The sequence below is a fragment of the Symphalangus syndactylus genome, chromosome 3 (assembly GCF_028878055.3).
Source record: "Symphalangus syndactylus isolate Jambi chromosome 3, NHGRI_mSymSyn1-v2.1_pri, whole genome shotgun sequence".
NCBI lineage: Eukaryota > Metazoa > Chordata > Mammalia > Primates > Hylobatidae > Symphalangus > Symphalangus syndactylus.
Genome location: NC_072425.2, coordinates 138,435,030 through 138,453,035, shown reverse-complemented (window position 1 = coordinate 138,453,035; position 18,006 = coordinate 138,435,030). Strand labels below are relative to the sequence as shown.

Here is an 18,006-nt window from a genome sequence, read left to right as displayed (position 1 = left end):
CTTTTTATCTTTATATTCTCAGAGGCCAGCCCAGGAGCAGACATACAGCAAGTGTTCAATAAATGCTTGCTGCACTAAACTATGTGGAACCAGTAGCCCCCGCCTTGGCCTTGTCTGGGGCCTTGTCCATTATTCTTACTTTAAAGATGACAAGGCTGAGGCAGTCAGGTTCCAAACTTCATGCTCTTACCCACCATGTTATGCTGCCTTCCTAGTGAACAAGGATTATTTTAGCACAATGGAAAGAAAGTAGTGTTGAAACGGAAATATCCTGGCCTTGACACGTATTAATTGAGTGGTCTTGAGCAGGTTACTCAACTTCTCTTGAGCCTTGGTTCCGTTATCTGTAAAAGCGGTATAATTCCTAACACACTGTAATGTGTAAATAAGGAAAAGCAGACGCTTTCATACCTCTGACTTTTGCGTAGATCATGAAAATTTGTCCCTAAATATGTGTTTCTGCTTATTTCTTCTGGCCTTACCCAGCCTCTATCAGCCTGAAGGCCCCTGGAAACCTAGGCCAGGACCCTCAAAGGCCACAGGTCTGAAAGCTCTTGAAAGTTTCTGGAGGATCAGTGAGGCCTCGGAACTGATGCCATTCCAAAGCTCCTGCACTCTTCTGAGTCCTCCAAGAAGCAGAGGCCGAGATGGAATTAAACATGCAAGGAATTTATTAATTAAGAGAAGTGGATGGGCATGGTGGCTCATGCCTGTAATCCCAGCACTTTGGGAGGCCGAGGCGGGCAGATCACTTGAGCCCAGGATTTTGAGACCAGCCTAGGCAACATGGTGAAACCCTGGCTCTACAAAAAATACAAAAATTAGCCGGACATGGTGGTGCATGCCTGTGGTCCCAGCTATTTGGGAGGCTGAAGTGAGAGGATTACTTGAACCTGAGAGGTCCCAGCTGCAGTGAGCCATGACCACACTACTGCACTGCAGTCTGGGTGATGGAAGAGGTCCTGTCTAAAAAAAAAAACCTGGGGAGGGGAGAAGTGTCTGTAGGGGAGAAAATGGAGAGAAAGCTAGGAAGCACTAGCTTTGGAGCTGGCAGATCCCAGTGTGAGTCCGACCAGAAATTGGAAGGTTGAGGGAGGCACCCTAGACATTCACGCAGTCAAAGGAAGATTTGGAAAGACTGTCAGGAGTTCCCTTGAGCTAACATTTCTAGAGGACTATTGTGCCTTTCAAGATCTGTCTTACTAGCCCCACCCCTCAGTCATTAACTGGGAGCAGCTCGTGGGAAGCATGTCCTCTCTGCATTGCCAGATTTCAGAACGCTGCAGCTGGGGCTCTGGTCAGTTATGCTCAGTGTCCCTCCTATATCTAAGTGAGAGGTGACAGAAAGAGAAAAGATATATCTCCTTATTCCAGTACTTTTCTTCCAGCTAGGAAGCTGCTTTAAAGCAAAACATTGTGGATGATTTGGCTTTATCTTTGAGCAATTCCATCTTTCACATTATAACACTCCATATTCATATCTCAGAATTCTGGGATCTCAGAGTTGGACATTTGAATTTCCTCTGCAATACCTCTGTGAAGGGGAGTCCATGGCAGACCAAGAGTCAGCTGGTTTCACTCTGGCTGGGGATGAAGAGATGGGGTTATCCGTGCCCTGGACAAGTGGCCTTCGTTCCACTCCTGCCTGCAGGCTACTGTTTTCTTCCTCTTCTGAGGGGTCAGCTGTCGCCTGATGACATACTTTCTGCATCATTGTCCACCAGTGTTACCCAACCGAGCTGTGCAACAGAATTATCCACGGAGCTTTTTAATAATACACATCTACAAGTCTATTTAATTGGATCTCCCAGGATGGGACACAGAAATCTGCATCTCCAACAAGCTCCCAGATGATTCTCATGGTCAGCCGGGTGTGGAAACTATGATGAGGTTCACAGAAACTTCTGTAAGGGAAGACTGTGCAGATAAGAGGGATTTACCAGTGGCATATGGATCCCAAACCATGTTTTGTTCCCTACCTGGAAACTGCCCTAAGTCTTAGCAGCCACCTACCCTACCTCCAGCTGTACACCTCTCCCAGTTCAGATGCGTTTTTATGCAATATTGCCCAACACATGGTTAGAGTTGAATGGTTCTCTTTGTACAGACCTTGGCATCCTCAAAGGGAAGTAGTCTAGATGTGTTTCTTGCATGTTTTCAGTGGAATTTTACTAAAAACCTGGGAGTTCTGAAAGCTTATTAGCTTCCGTTAGTAGATGAGCTCTATCTTGGCCATTACGCTAGTAGAGTGTAAAACCAAAATAGATATCAATACTCAGTAGAATCTGACACAAAAAAATGCCTATTTAACACGCACACTCAGCTCTCCCTCCAACATGCCCTCCCATGGTATACCTCTATGTGATATGTGCATGGCAAAACTGAGCTCAGCTCCCTGAGAGCTAATGGGTCCCTGCTAGTTCTGCAGAGCTGTTCCTGGGATCTGATGCCTAACCGTGACCCCTGAAGGTGATTTCCATGGGAAGGTGTGATGGAGTTTATGACTAACTGTTTTTTGTTTTGTTTCGTTTTTGTTTTTGTTTGAGACGGAGTCTCGCTCTGTCACCCAGGCTGGAGTGCAGTGGCGCGATCTCAGCTCACTGCAAGCTCCGCCTCCCAGGTTCACACCATTCTCCTGCCTCAGCCTCCCGAGTAGCTGGGACTACAGTCGCCCGCCACCACGCCCTGCTAATTTTTTTGTATTTTTAGTAGAGACGGGGTTTCACCGTGGCCTCGATCTCCTGACCTCGTGATCCACCCACCTCTGCCTCCCAAAGTGTTGGGATTATAAGCGTGAGCCACCGCGCCCGGCTATGACTAACTGTTTTGCCACCCTGTTTGTCCAAGTTCCTGGCAACAGTTCTTGGAAAGTGCTCAAAAAGGATCATGGAACAAAAAAGAGTTGTTCTTTGTTTTGGGCTATGGTCTCCGATGATGTATTGAGCCTGCTTCATGCCAATACCAACCTGGTATCGCAAATAAAGAAAATAGTATTACTAAAAATGTCCTATTTGCCAGACACAGAGCTCAGTGCTTTTCATGGATCATCTCACTTAATCCTCCCAATGACTCTGTGAGGAAGGCACTGTTACTGTCATTTTATGGTTGGGGAAGCCGAAGTTTAGAGTGGAGATGGTCTTACTCAGTGTGAAAGCTACAAAGTGGAGGAGCCCATACTCAGTCATCCAGATCAGCAGGTTGCAAAGGAAAAGCTTCTCTCCTTGTATGCCACTGGTAAATCCCTCTTATCTGCACAGTCTTCCCTTACAGAAGTTTCTGTGAACCTCGTCATGGTTTCCACACCCAGCTGACCATGAGAATCGTCTGGTCTGGATATCTAATCTGGATAATCTCACTCACTGTGAATTTCTCCAGGCCTGCCTATTGGGAGCCCTCCTTTCCCAGGCCCTTTCACAGTCATTGTAGGTCTGGTTTGGTGTCCTCCCCAGCATAATGCCACCGGACTCTCAGCCCTGCACCCTCATTCACCTGCCCTCCCGACCACCTGGTTCATCTCCTTCCTTCTCAGGTTCCCTGGTGCCCCTGCCGTCTCCCTGCCTGGTGGTCTTGAGGAGGTGTTGGCTGAGTGATCTTGGTGGTGATCCACCTCACTGCTTCGTTCTTCTCCCACACCCCTGCAGGCTTTGGTTTTCTCCTATGCCACAGGTACCACCAGTGAGTGACAGGGAAAAGAAAAGGCCCATCTTCTCATTCAATTTAACTTTTTTAATAGTCCTCAGTTTAGTGACCCTGTGAAGTTAGATTCTCATTAATGCCTTCCTGTCCCAACTATTTCATTTACTTGCATTTACTATAATATAAAACATTCTTTTTCCTTCCCTGCCTCCCCCAACTTGACACAAGTTCCTTCAGGATCTTCAGGGCCAGTGGATAATATAAATATATTTTTCATCTCAAAATTGATCTCCACAGCACCCGGTTAGAGCTTCTGACTGAGCTGGTGCGCGCTGATGCTCACACAGCAAGGTGAATCTCTTTTGATTTGCTTGAGCACAGACTCTGTCCCATTTACCTTCTTTGAGAGAGTGCCAGACTGACCAGAATGCCAGCTGCCTCTTCATTAGACCCATCTTTAGCCGTTGTCACCCAGAAAGGAAAAGAGGGCTGGGTGCAGTGGCTCATACCTGTAATCCCAGCACTGGGAGGCCATGGCAGGAGGATCGCTTGAGCCCAGGAGTCCGGGACCAGCCTGGGAGACGTAGTGAGACCCCATCTCTACAAAAAATAAAAATATTGGCCAGGCATGATGTTGTGCCCCTGTGGTCTCAGCTACTTGGGAGGCTGAGGTGGAGGCTCACTTTAGCCTGGGAGGTCAAGGCTGCAGTGAGCCAAGATCACAGCCACTGCACTGCACTCCAGCCTGGGTGACAGAACAAGATCTTTTCTAAAAAAAAAAAAAAAAAAAAAAAAAAAAAAAAAAAAAAAATGCAGGGGGAGGTTGAAGGGTTGAGGAGGGTAAAGAATGTCAGATCTCACACATGGTGTGTAGCCTGACCCACAAGACTCTGATTGGGCTGATAAGGCAGGCTGAAGTCAGAGGCTGAGAACTCAGCCTCACATTTCTAACTGTGCTTGAGAAATGGAAGTCTTATGCCAAGAGGAGTCAATAGATGTGAACAGGTTTCAAAAAATAGAATAATGTGTCTGGGCAGGGGAAGATGACACATTGAAACAGCCAAAGAGCTGACGTCCTTTGTTGCTTCTCTGACTTGGACATGTGACCAGTCAGTCATGTAGTAAATATTTAGTAGATGTCCTCTAAGTACCTGGGAATATCATCATGAAGAAGACATACAGGGTCTTGGTCTTCATGGAGCCAAGAGTTAGTGAACCCCGAATGTCTCTCTGCCATTCTTCCCTACTGAGAATGATGTTGAATGAGGAAAGGCCAAATAAGTAACTTTTTCTAAAACCTTTGGAGTATCTGGGAGTCTGAGGATACAGGAAAAGCAAACTCAGTTTCTTCTACTGCACTCTCACAACACACTTCTGACACCAAATGTGTGGGGGTTTTCCCCACACACCAAGCAAGCAATCGATTCTGCAACCAATGCCAGCTGGGTATCCTCTAATTCAATTCAACTGTCACACTACCTAACCGGAGATAGCATCAGGTCCCACAGGCTGAGGGCTCAGTCCCACAAGCCTCTCCCCACTTACAATCACAAGTAATAGATTGTCACCTATATTTCCAACTCACAGGCTATAAATTGGGGTTTCCACTATCCCCTCCTCAGGTTTGACTAATTTGCTAGAGCAGCTCACAGAACTCAGGGAAACACTTTACTTATAATAAATTGGTTTATTATAAAGGATATTACAAAGGAAACAGACGAAGAGATGGAAGAAAAGCATAGGAGAAGGCATGTGGGAAGAGGCCTGGAGCTTCCATGCCCTCCCTGGGGGCGCAACCCTTCAGGAACCTCCACGTGTTTAGCGATCTGGAAGCCCTCTGAACCCCATTATTTGTGTTTTTATGGAGGCATCATTACGATTGAGTAAATCATTGGCCATTGGTTATCAACTTAACTTTCAGCCCCTCTCCCCCCTCCCCAGAGGTTCGGGGATGGAGCTGGAAGTCCCAACCCTCTAATCATGCCTTGGTCTTTCCTGTGACCAATCTCATCCTGAAGACACATAGGGGCTGACAGCCGTCAGTCAACTTATTAGCATGCAAAAAATATCACCTTAGAGATTAGGAGGATTTAGGAGTTGTATGCCAGGAAATGGGGATGAAGACCAAATATATATTTCACAATATCACAGGGAGAAAAACTTGAATTTTACTTCATCAGTTATCCATGCCTTCCAGTTTGGAACAGCACAGTGATAAGATGGAGATAGGAATGAGGAAGGAGAGAGATAAACAGGTAACTAGTCAAGCCTGCTTGTCCTAGATGTGTTTAAAGGTGATTGTTGACAAAACCTCTCTGAGCCATGCCATCCTCAGGATATACTCTTTAGGGCTTTTATTAACTCATTTGCTCAATCACTCATTTATCAAATCTTTACTGTGTGCCTACTATATATCAGGCACTGTGCTAAGTGCTGGGAGCTCAAAGTCAAGATGTGAGCTTTGACCCCAAATAAGCCTTTTGTCCAGCGGTTGAGATTGTCATGTAAATAAGCCATCGCATATACTACAGTAAAGGTCTGTATAGGATATAGTGGGGCACAAAGGAGAGATTCACCAACTCTACCTGAAGAAGTCAGCGTCTATTGAGCTGGGGTCCAAAGGACGGTTATCAGTTCACCTGGCAGACAAAAAACAATGATGGGGGAAAAACAATATGGAAACAGCAAGACAAGCTAAAGAAATGACAAGAATGTTTGCAAAGCTAGAGGATGAGATGGTGACAGTGTCTAGGAGCATGAAGAGGACATGAGAGGTAATGATTAAAAGTGAGAATGGAGAAATAGCCACTAGAGCATAGGAGCCTAACACGTCATGATAAGGAGTTTGGACTTAATCCTGTAGGTCATGTGGAGTCACCGATGCTTCTTAAACAATGAAATAACACTCCTATTTGCATGTTATATATATATATTTTTATAAATCATGATGTATTTTATGAAGTTTACTCTGTGAAGGAGACAGACTGAAGAAAGTAGGGTGAGACTAGAAGCAAGAAAACCATCTAGAGGGGTATTTGTCAATATTCCAGTTACAATTCACACACACACAAAAACCAACTTAAACTAGCTAAGCTAAATTTCTAGAGACAGAGACACAGTCACATAATAGAGTGCAAAGGCTCTAGGCACAGCTGGATCCAGGAGCTCAAACAAGGACATCAAGTGTCTCTCTATTTCTTGACTCTGCTAGTTTTCTCTTTTCTTTATGTGTTACGTTCTCTAATACCACAGACAGATTATGTCCAATGGCAGGAAGGATGGTTGCTGGAAACCTCAAGTCTATATTTTTAACAACAAGAGCTATATGATTATAACTTCTGGTTTGGAAGTAAAAGAGACCCTCTTTTTCCCAGAATCCTTATATCAATTTCATGGGAGCACTCTGATGGGCTCTGTGTAGAACGTGTCTCCCAGTGGACAAGAGTTTTGGGCACTGTGATTGTCTAGGCCATGGTTACGTGGCCACCCCTGTGGACTGGGGCAGCAGGTGTATCTTGACCATCAGTTTCCTCAGGAAATGGAGGAAGGGCACTTCCCTAAAAGATAAACTGGTGCAGTTACCAAAAGAAGGAATAGCAAGTGTGTAGGACAGATACAACTAGATCTGCCACAGTTCACTTCATTTAGGTAGAAACTAATGAAGAATTGGGCTTGAGAAGGACAACATAGATCCAATGACTTTTTTAAAAACAAATTTTAAAGAGTTGGAATGAACCAGAGTTTGCAACAGAATCAAAATAGGAAAGATAGGAGCAGAGGGCCTTTTGCAAAATCTTAGGGCTCTTACTTGGATGAATATGTTTGGGGCAGTGTATTTAATTGAAATTTTAAAAACTGGCCCAGCACCATGGCTCATGCCTGTACTCCCAGCACTTTGGGAGGCTGAAGTGGGCGGATCACCTGAGGTCAGGAGTTCAAGACCAGCCTGGCCAACATGGCAAAACCCTGACTCTACTAAAAATACAAAAATTAGCCTGGCATGGTGGCGTGCGCCTGTAATTCCAGCTACTCTGGAGGCTGAGGCAGGAGAATTGCTTGAACCCAGGAGGCAGAGGTTACAGTGAGCCAAGATCGCACCAGTGCCCTCTAGCCTGGGTGATAGAGACACTGTCTCAAAAAAAAAAAAAAAAAAAAAAGCCTAGAAGGTAAGTAGGTTTGAGCCACTGGAGTGGGTACATGCAGATGGTGAGTCCAGCTGCGAGTGCTCAAATGGGCTGCAATGGAGTGTTCGGTAAGGGTGCCTAATTGGCACTGAGATTGGTCACGGGTTGGGTGAAAGGAATGGAAGGAGGGAGATGGTGGTTAAATGAGAATGAGACATGGGGGGAAACTAGGAGCCCCTTCCTCAGGACTGACAGCTGTCTCAATCACCAGTCCAGGGTCGAGTTAATTGCAGTGAGCCCCATTCGCTGTGAGTGCCAGGGTACTGATAAATATGCTTGATGAATACATGCAAGATTGAAGGATATTCACTGTCTTCATGTTTGTATCATATGTTCTGTGTGGAGCAATTCATATTCTGTGTATAGGATGCTTGCGTAGCTCATTTATATTACAGTATCTGTGCAAAGGCTACTGCTGGTTGCTAGAGCTTTAGAGGACTTGGCGTACTGAAGACCAAGAGGGCCTTTGTGGTTCGGGTTGCCTGTCAGGTGAGGAGTTGTCCTGGAGAAGGTTGTTAAGAAGCAGTGATTTCTGAAGAGCAGCTTTCTTGCCAGGCTTATTGGCAGAGAATGCAGTGATGGTGGCAACTCCCTCGGGTTTGGGGAAATGCTGGTTGGCAGGGCTACAAGAGGCTCCCAGCTGCTAAAACTCTCTCAACTGGCTTTATGGACTGAGAGAGAGGCAGTGGGAGCTGCCAAGGACATGACATTTCTCATGCTAATTAGGAAGGGAGGCAGCATCCACAGCTGTGTTGATTTATGTTTTGGTGTTGGACATTAGGCCTTGTCTAAGTATAGGTGAGAACGAGGACCTCTGCTTTGGAATCACTCCCAGAGCTCTTGTGTCAACCTCCCCTGTCCTCATACACACACAGAGTGCCTGAGCTCAGCCTCTTTTCATGCCGCCTGTACTGGGGTCACCAGCCTCCCCCTCCTAACCCACCCTTATAACCAGAGCAGATCAGAGCTGAGCATCTGCCAGCGTCAGGGGGAAAATGGCATCCTTGTGCTCTTATTCGTTAGTTATGCTCGCCCATGACACCAAGCTTTTTGACATATGTGGGCATCTTTGGGGGAAGAAACTCCTTCTGTTTGCAAGTGATCCTGATGCTGTGTGTGTGCACACACACGAGCGCAGAAGGGCTTGTACATTCTTGGAAAGAAGCCCACAATACATTGTTAAATGAAAAAAGCAAGTTTGAAAATAGTACATAGAGCATGAACCTGGTGTCATGAAATATATTATGAATACATATATGTGTCTATGGAGTTATATACAAAGAAAGCGTGGGAGAATAGATGCTAAAATGTTAGTAGTGGTTTTCTCTGTGCTATATGATTCAGGGTGGTTTGTGTGGATACTCATGTTTTGAATTTTGGCTTCTTTATTCTTACTTTCTAATTTTTCTTTAATGAGTGTATATATATAGAGAGAGAACTTACATAATAAGAATGCTACTACTAATGATAATAATAATACACAACAGGCAACAAGAGACTTAAATGACCTACTATCCTGATATCTCTACGACACCTGAAAAACAGTCAGGATGGACCTGTGGGAAATCAAGAGAGAAAATGTGAAAGGATTCAGAGGACTCTGCCTGTCAGTCCTACTTGGGGTTTTTGTGCATCTACATCTAACATGCACACACTTCTAAGTGTGTTGACCCATGCAGAGGATGTGTTGTCTGAGTCTATCCATGCAGGGAGCAAGAGAAGACGGGGTGACTAAGCTGGATTGGAGGTGGGGGCGGAGGCAGTGGGGGCGAGGTAAATAAAAGATGAGCAGAACTTTGCTGACTATGTTGACCAACTGGGAGTTTTGCTGCCAAGTTACCTGTGAACAATATTCATATGACTAGGCTATGCTACTCGAGCAAAGCAAGTAGGACTCACTCCATTAATCTTTTTTTTTAATTTAGAAAAACCCTCCTTCTATTACCTATCCACCACGCCAACCCCTATTCTAGGATCATAAAACCCACCACAAAATTTGAGTCACTGAGTTTCTTGGAGTCTGACACAGTTGGAAGTGTGAAATGCAGCCATCTGGCAGGCCAGAAAGCACGTGGTTTGAAATATTTATTTCCATGAAGCATTAGCTATGATTTTTAACCATGTGGTGGAAGTTCAGAGCAGAAGCAAAGCTTGGGGCTCCGGCCAGCCAACCAGGAATTGTTGCCTGAACTTCTCCTCCTAGGAGAAAGTAGGTAACAGGGAGAAAGGGAAAAATTAATGCCTGCCACCCTTCCCCCTGGGTAGGCCCTTCTGTGGTATTTTTGTAGGGATGTTGGTTGAGAGTAGAGTCTAGTGATGCCAAGATTAACAACCCAAGATACTCTTGGAGGCCCCATTAGTGTTAAAGGTGTTTTACAGAGCTGGGTAATTAAGAGTGGAGGAGGAGAGTCCATCTTAGTCAGCAGCATGAGTTTAAATTTTGAACTCCCTGGTAAAGTATCTGCAAGGGCCATTAGCTTTCATTAATTACGCAATAAACAACTCTTCAGTGGAAAAAGACCACTGGCTACGGGAGGAAGCAGAGTTGGGGCAGTTCAGGTGCTCTCTGGGTGACAGTCACATCCTGGACCCAGGGAGAAAAAACCTACCTGCTGCAGCTTCCTGCAGAGAAGCTCAGCTCCTAGGGTACTAGCCCCTTTCCCAGGATGGGAAATGGATCCCCTCGTCCATATCCAATGGAGTCATTATGTGCTATTTCCCTATCTACAATTGTCAGAGAAAATGGGAGCAGCAAAGATGGAAAGAACAAAGACTTTTTTTGTTTTTGTTTTGTACATTTCCAGCTGAAGCAGTGAATATTGAATCACTTTTACATGAGAGATGTTCTTGGGACTTTTCCAGATTATTTCAAGAAGGCAGGCACTCTCTGAAAATGAGCATTCTGCTTTTGGGTTAATTTCTGAAGGCCATCTGTGATTGATTTACTGGAGTGCTAATAATATTTTGCTTTCCTCTGTTTTCTCTCCAAAGCATCCTAAACTTCTTCCCTAATCCTGTATACCCAGCTCAGCTGTAGAGAAGCCAAAGTCACAGACTGTAAGACTCCATGGTATTTACAGCTTTATGGGAAAGCTAACTTATTGGCTGGTGGTTTTCCTCCTAACCCTAATGTTAGGGGCCAGGGGGAAGCATCTTCTATTAAAACAGAACTGTACCTGAGATTTGAGGATTTCTCTTATGGAATATCTTCTCTACTACAGAAAATAAAGTCATAGAAAAAAATAGTGGTAGGGCTCCAGAGAAGCCAATAAGAGGTGGTATGTCAAACCTGGCTGTAACACTCACAGCTGCCGAGGAATATTGAGCCAGACACTGTGCTAGGCACTTGTCATGGATGATCTCATTTAATTCTTGACAGCTCCATGAGGAAGGTACTAGTATGACTACATCTCAGATGGGTAAACTGTGCTTTAGAAAGGTTAAGTAACTTGCCTAAGCCTTAATGTTAACGTGGGGTCAGGATTTGACCCCACATCATTCTATACAATAACTTGTGTTTCTTACACCCAACACTGTATTCTCTAGAATGAAGTAGGGAGGATACATCTGACAATTAACCTATCCTCTTTAGAAATTATCCTCTGAGTTCGAAGATACGTTTCCTACCTTTAACCAAACTCCTCCTTCAACTCCAGTTATAGGAGTTATATAGGCCCCACTCAGTGGCCTACATCAGTGGTCCCCAACCTTTTTAGCACTAGAGGCCAGTTTCATGGAAGACAGTTTTTCCATGGATGCAATGGGGGATGGTTTCAGGATGAAACTGCTCCATCTCAGATCATCAGGCAATAGTTAGATTCTCATAAGGAGCGTGCAACCTAGATTCCTCACATGTGCAGTTCACAATAGGGTTCACACTCCTACGAGAATCTAATGCTGCTGCAGATTTGACAAGAGGTGGGGCTCAGGTGGAAAAGCTCATTCTTGCACTGCTCGCCTCCTGCTGTGCAGCCCAGTTCCTAACAGGCCACAGATGCGTATTTGTCTATGGCCTGGGGGTTGGGACCCCTGGTCTACACGATCTTCACTCTCTTTGCACTACGGCTTATTGGTGTTAATAGCAGCCTATTTGCTTAAAGGACTCAGGGGTGTCCTGCCAGAGAACTTATCCTGAGGGAGAGAGCAGCGGGAGAGGAGCAATCCCAAGTACAGGGTGGGGCCAGTCACCAGGATTTGTCCCTAAGTCCATCTATGAGGAATCCTATAGAGAACCAGGAAAGATCAATTATTTAATAGGTCTATTTCCATTCTTCTCTTGACATTACTATTGCATGTGCGTGGCTCATTAGAGGAACTTATTAGAGCATCATGGTCGAAGATACCTTTAGGTTTATTTGTCTAGCTAGCCCATTTTCCTTGACACTGCCATTTACAATTATGGAGGCGACTCTTGGCAGCTATGTGCAAGCCTTGTGCTGTGCCCACTCCTTTCTCACCCCACCTCACTACACCTACTGGTGCAGAGCTGAGCTCTTGGCTGAAGCTGGACCAGAGTCCCTTCCTAGGAATTAGGAATTGGCACTGAGACAAGGTTAATGGCTGGACCTTAACATGTTAACCTGGAAACCATTTTCACCAAGTAACTGATGCACCAAGAAAGCTGGTCTTCAGATAGAAAAAAATAAATCATTTACAGAGACAGGAGCAGAGCCAAAGGTGGAGAGCAAACACACTGGCTTTCCAGCTTCTGTTTCCAGTCCCCTTCTTCTGGCCTTTGGCTGTGGACACAGTCTATTTTTTTTTAAATAATAAATTTCTTTTTTTCTTAAGCCAGCTTGAGATAGTTTCTAAACTTGCAACAGAGAATGCTAACTTTTCTCAGTTGTATGAGTTAGTACCCGATATCATCTGTTCATTGGAACCAGGTGTTAGGTTCATTTCCCCATAGATAAATTAATTTTGCTCAGTCCCGAAGCAACAGTTTATTTTCTTATCTGTTTTCACAAGGTGGGGAAGAGGGTATGGATCAGCACCACTGGTAGATAAACAGCCTAAAAGCAAATGTACTTTTGATAGTGAGCATCTATTATCTTGGAATATGATTGACGGCACATTATCTGTTTTTTTTCCCCCTCTTTGTGCAGCCTACCACCCTGAGGATGCTAGATGAACAAATCTTGTAGACAAAAGCAGTTACTTTTCTTTACGTCCCTAGGAAGATGTAAGCCGGCAAGACTGACAGTCTCTGCTGTTGTCACAAATCAAATAGATAAACTGGGAAGCCTGCAAGGATCTTAGCAGCTGGCCTTGGGAAAGGGGACAAGCAGAAGTGAGAGCCAGGCAGCTCTGGGGATAAATAAGCCAGCTGCAGGGTCAAAAGGACTAAAGTAAGCTGCAAAGTTTCATGACAGAGCAGGGCTGCAGTCTCCACCCTCCTTCCTTCACATCCCCTGGAGGGATAGCCGGGCAGGGATAAGGTGCCTATATTCATTCCCTAGGGCCGCTGTAACTGAAGGACCACAAACTGAGTGGCTTAAAACAGCAGAAATGTATTGTCCTACCTTTCTGGAAGCGGGAAGTTCAAAGTCAAGGGGTTGGCAGAACCATGCTCCCTCTGAAACCCGTGAGAGGATCCTCTCTTGTCTCTTCCAGCCTTTAGTAGCCTCCATGGCCTGCAGCTGCGTAACACCGATCTCTGCTGTGTCATCAGGTAACATTCTCCGTGTCTTCACGTGGTCTTGCATCTGTACACGTTCGTGTCCAAATTTCCCTCCTTTTATAAGAACACCACTTTTATTGGATTAGGGGCCCACCCTACTACAATATGACTTCATCTTAACTAATTAGAATCTGTAATGACCCTATTTTCAAATAAGGTCACATTCCTGAGATTCTGAGAGTTAGGACTTGAACATATCTTCTTGAGGTAGGGGGCATCATTCAAACCATAACAGCCTCCACAGGAGTCTGGCAAATTTGAGCTTGACTTGAAGCGATGCACATATCCCAAGGAGCCTGATGCAGTGAGTATATTCAGGGAGCTGATGAGACTAGTGGTCGGTCAATTGACCACAGTAACCATAGTAACTCAAATGAACCTAACACGTGGTTCCAATGAACAGATTAGATCAGGTGCTAACTCACACAACTGAGAAAAGTTAGCATTCTCTGTTGCAAGTTTAGAAACTACCTCAAGCTGGCTTAAGAAAATTGACCACCAGTCAGAAGACAATTTTCATCATGAGACAAGATTGCGAATTTATCCTAAAGGAGGAAATGACCAGGTATGTGACCCTGGGAAAAAATCTTGCTCAAAAAGAAGGGCAATTTTGAGGACAATGTCTGGTCAGTTTCTTAGATTGCCTTCAGGTCTGGCAATTATTAGCATAAAGGAATACAAGCGTCCAAAATGGAAAATGTTGAAAATTCCATAACATAGATTGGAATCCATACCTATGGATTGATATGATAACCAAAATGAGTTACTATGGTTACCATGACTCCATCTATACCCTCAGAATGGTGAGATCTACTTGTAGCTGCCCAGTGGGTTCACCTTGCCTGTTGCATAAACAGAGCCAATTTATCAAGACAAGGGAATTGCAATGGAGAAAGAGTAAGTCACGCAGAGACAAGAGACCAGAGTTTTGTTATTATTCAAATCAGCCTCCCTGAACATTAGGGGATCAGAGTCTTTAAAGATAATTTGGCAGGTAGGGGTTTGACAAGTGGGGAGTGCTTATTGGTCAGGTTGGAGATGGAGTCATAGGGGATTGAAATGAGGTTTTCTTGCTGTTTTCTGTTCCTGGGTGGCATAGCAGAACCGCTTGAGCCAGATTACTGGTCTGGGTGGTGTCAACTGATCCATGGAGTGCAGGGTCTGCAAAATATCTCAAGCACTGATCTTAGGTTTCACAATAGTGATGCTATCCCCAGGAGCAATTTGGGGAGGTTCAGTCTCTTGGAGCCAGAGGCTGCATGACCCCTAAACTATAATTTCTAATCTTGCAGCTAATTTGTTAGTCCAGCAAAGGCAGACTGGTCCCCAGGCAAAAGGGGGTCTTTTTGGGAAAGGGCTATTGGCAATTTTGTTTCAGAGTCAAACCACAAACTGAATTCCTTCTCAAAGTTAGTTTGGCCTATTCCCAGGAATGAACAAGGACAGCTTAAAGGTTAGAAGCAAGATGGAGTCGGTTAGATCTGATATCTTTCACTGTCATGATTTCCTCAGTTATAATTTTGCAAAGGCAGTTTCACACTCTACTTACATCAAAATCAGACAGGTAGCAGCGTGGGGCTAGGGAGGAGGAAATTGCAAGAGGCTTCTCAGTTTGATCCTGCTTTAAGGTTTGACCCAGGAGAATGAAGTGGGATCTCTTAGTAGAGTTTCAACCAAGGGAAATGGGTCTCATGGCAGGGCTGCTAACAAAGCATAGGAATTGGAGTGTGATTGAGAAATGCAGGCAGAAGTCCCAGGGAATGGGTTGGGCATGTGTGGTTGGGATTAAGGAAAAGAGGACTCATAATTAGATTTTGGGTTTATGGAAGCTTGATCGCTGGAATCCCTTATTTGCCTCTCCACCTGAAGGAATAGGATTCTGTCCTTCACGTTTCTAGTCCTATCACGAAACTTAAGGCATTTTTCAAACCAAGGGCTCGATGGAGATTTGTTGGATGAAGGAACACATGCACACACAACTTGGTCAGGAATGGCTCACACAAAGAGTTCATCCTGAGAGAAACAGAGCTTATGCTACCTATCCCTGGCATAGAGTGAAGAGGACAAAAACATGAGGCAGAGAATGGAGAAGATGCTGGGAAGCATTGTAACGCCTGCTGAGTTGAAGTTTTATTATTAGTTTTGTAATGTATCAATAGCTACTCCATATTAACATGTAAGAATTTATTATCTCTGCAACTGAAAGATGAATTCAAATTATTCTTGCATTGTTTCTCTCCATTCTTTAATTAGTTATATTGATTTCTTCTGTCTGGGAAATATTTCGGAACCAAAGCATAATTATCATGAAGTCTTATTCCTGTTAAAGTACTAGAAATATTCCTGGGATACTTAACACTCCGTTGCATACCCCTGTTGTTACAGTTCACTAGTGCTAAACGCAGAGAATTTAGGGGAGAAATCCTGATTTCCAGTCTAGTGATAAAATCAGAGACTCATAATATTGGAGGTCATATTAGAGAGCTTTTCTAATTTAAAGGAACTCCCAATAAAGGAACTTCCATGAACTTGGCTGAAACCTGATCATGTACCATGATGAGAACACTTCCAGTGATAGACAGCTCACCTGTTACAACAGCCAGAGAATCTGACTCAGTTGGTCTGGGGTGGGACCCAAGAATCTGTATTGTAATATCAATGATATTGTGTTATCAACTTATAACGATGTTTGACTATGTTTTAGAATCACTGTTTTAAATTAGCGACTTTCAAAATTATTTTAGCGAGGTAGCCTATTTAGATAGAAAATCATATCTTACCCAGAAGCAGGACCTTCAAGGAAGGGCAGAGAGTAGGGGGGCCATTAGGCTGGAGCTCTGAATTCAAGGAATTTTCAAATATAGCGAGTGTCTGGTGATGACGGTAAGGTCTGATTATAAATGTTTGTCCTAACCATAGCCTGTCAGCTTGTAATAGCTAACTCTAAAGATGGGAAAATAGACCTATGAGTAGGGCATCTACAAATCTAAAAATGGTCCAGGCACCACTTTGCTCTCAGAACACCCGTGTAGTAGGCAAACAGACAAAAACCCATAAAAGAGGAGCTGGAATGGATTTCTAAGGCCTTCCTGCTCAGGTCTCTTCCACCTGCCCCTCACCCCACAATGTGCCCACAGGGGCAAAGAACTCCCTGGTGTTCATGATTTGCAAACCATTGCTTGAGAAGTATTGGTCTAGATATTTTCCTTTTGTCAACATCTCCCTTAATCTGTAGCAGTCAAAATGGTTCACATGCTCAGCAATCTATGGAAAGGTGCAGGCATAATTTATTATAAGAAGGAAACCAGTGCACTATCATTTCACCACAACCACACAGAGACCAAAAGATGTCCCAAAGCATAGCTTTCTTCTGAAGATGTTTTCATTTGTTTCATTCCCTGAAGGCCTCATGGAGCCACTTCTCCCTTTGGTGTCCTGACCTCTTTACTCTGTGCCCAAAATTTCCTGGATCCTCCCTGAAAGGATAGATGAAATTCCTTACTTTCTGCCATAGGAGTACGTTTAAGTGATCCAAATTCGTTAGGATGGAGTCCCAAATCTACCTTTGCACCATCTCCCATAGCATATTGTCAAAGAGTTGCTATGGTAAAAATATTGGCTTTTTTACTATGTCTTACAAAATATACTGTTCCCATCAGGATGAAGTGAAGGAAGGAATGAAGAGGATGAGAGAAACAGAAATCTCAGCCTCCACATAGATGGTCCAGATGGGGTCTGGGCGAACAATTAGAAGGGATGAACACATTCTAAGACACACATTTTTCCTCACATTTTAGCATCTCTGAAATTGGGTGGCAGCTTACAATCAATAGTGTATCTTAGTTTATTTGGCACTTTTTGTTTCTCAGCTGTATATAAAATAGTAGTGCATTTACAGTGGATGGTGACTTAGATTCAGTGAAAGTCAATAATTTGAACTTGCTTTTCCTCTTTCTGAAAGTAGCTTATCCCAGTGACCTGGAGTCAACATTCTTGGGGAATAACTCTTCTGATGACTTTGGATTTGCTATGAACAAATGACAGCTTTTGTCAAACGCCTTGATGAATAAAAGATAGAGCATTTCTAAGATTTACCAATCTGCTGACTCTTTTTTTTTTTTTTTAAAAAAAAAAAAAAAGGCAATTGGCTGGGTGTGATGATGGCTCATGTCGGTAATCCCAGCACTTTGGGAGGCTAAGGCAGGTGGATCACGAGGTCAAGAGAGCGAGACCATGCTGGCTAACACAGTGAAACCCCGTCTCTACTAAAAATACAAAAAAAAAAAAAAAATTAGCCAGGCGTGGTGGCGGGTGCCTGTAGTCCCAGCTGAGGCTGATGCAGGAGAGTGGCGTGAACCCGGGAGGCGGAGCTTGCAGCAAGCAGACATCGCGCCACTGCACTGTAGCCTGGGCGACAGAGCGAGACTCCGTCTCAAAAATAAAAATAAAAAAGGCAATTGATTAACTCAATCAGCAAATTTTTTATTGAATACCTGTTACGTGCCA

General features: G+C 44.2%; 1 protein-coding gene across 1 annotated transcript in view; it reads right to left on the bottom strand.

Moving 5' to 3' along the window:
- Positions 1-17,761, bottom strand: part of SORL1 (sortilin related receptor 1) — a 289,661-nt gene extending 271,900 nt beyond the window's left edge. The window contains exon 1 of the mRNA XM_055273513.2: positions 13,343-17,761. Coding sequence (XP_055129488.1) covers positions 13,343-13,525 — 183 coding nt within the window. The 5' untranslated portion in view covers positions 13,526-17,761. The remainder of the gene's footprint in view (positions 1-13,342) is intronic.
- Positions 17,762-18,006: the final 245 nt, after the last annotated feature.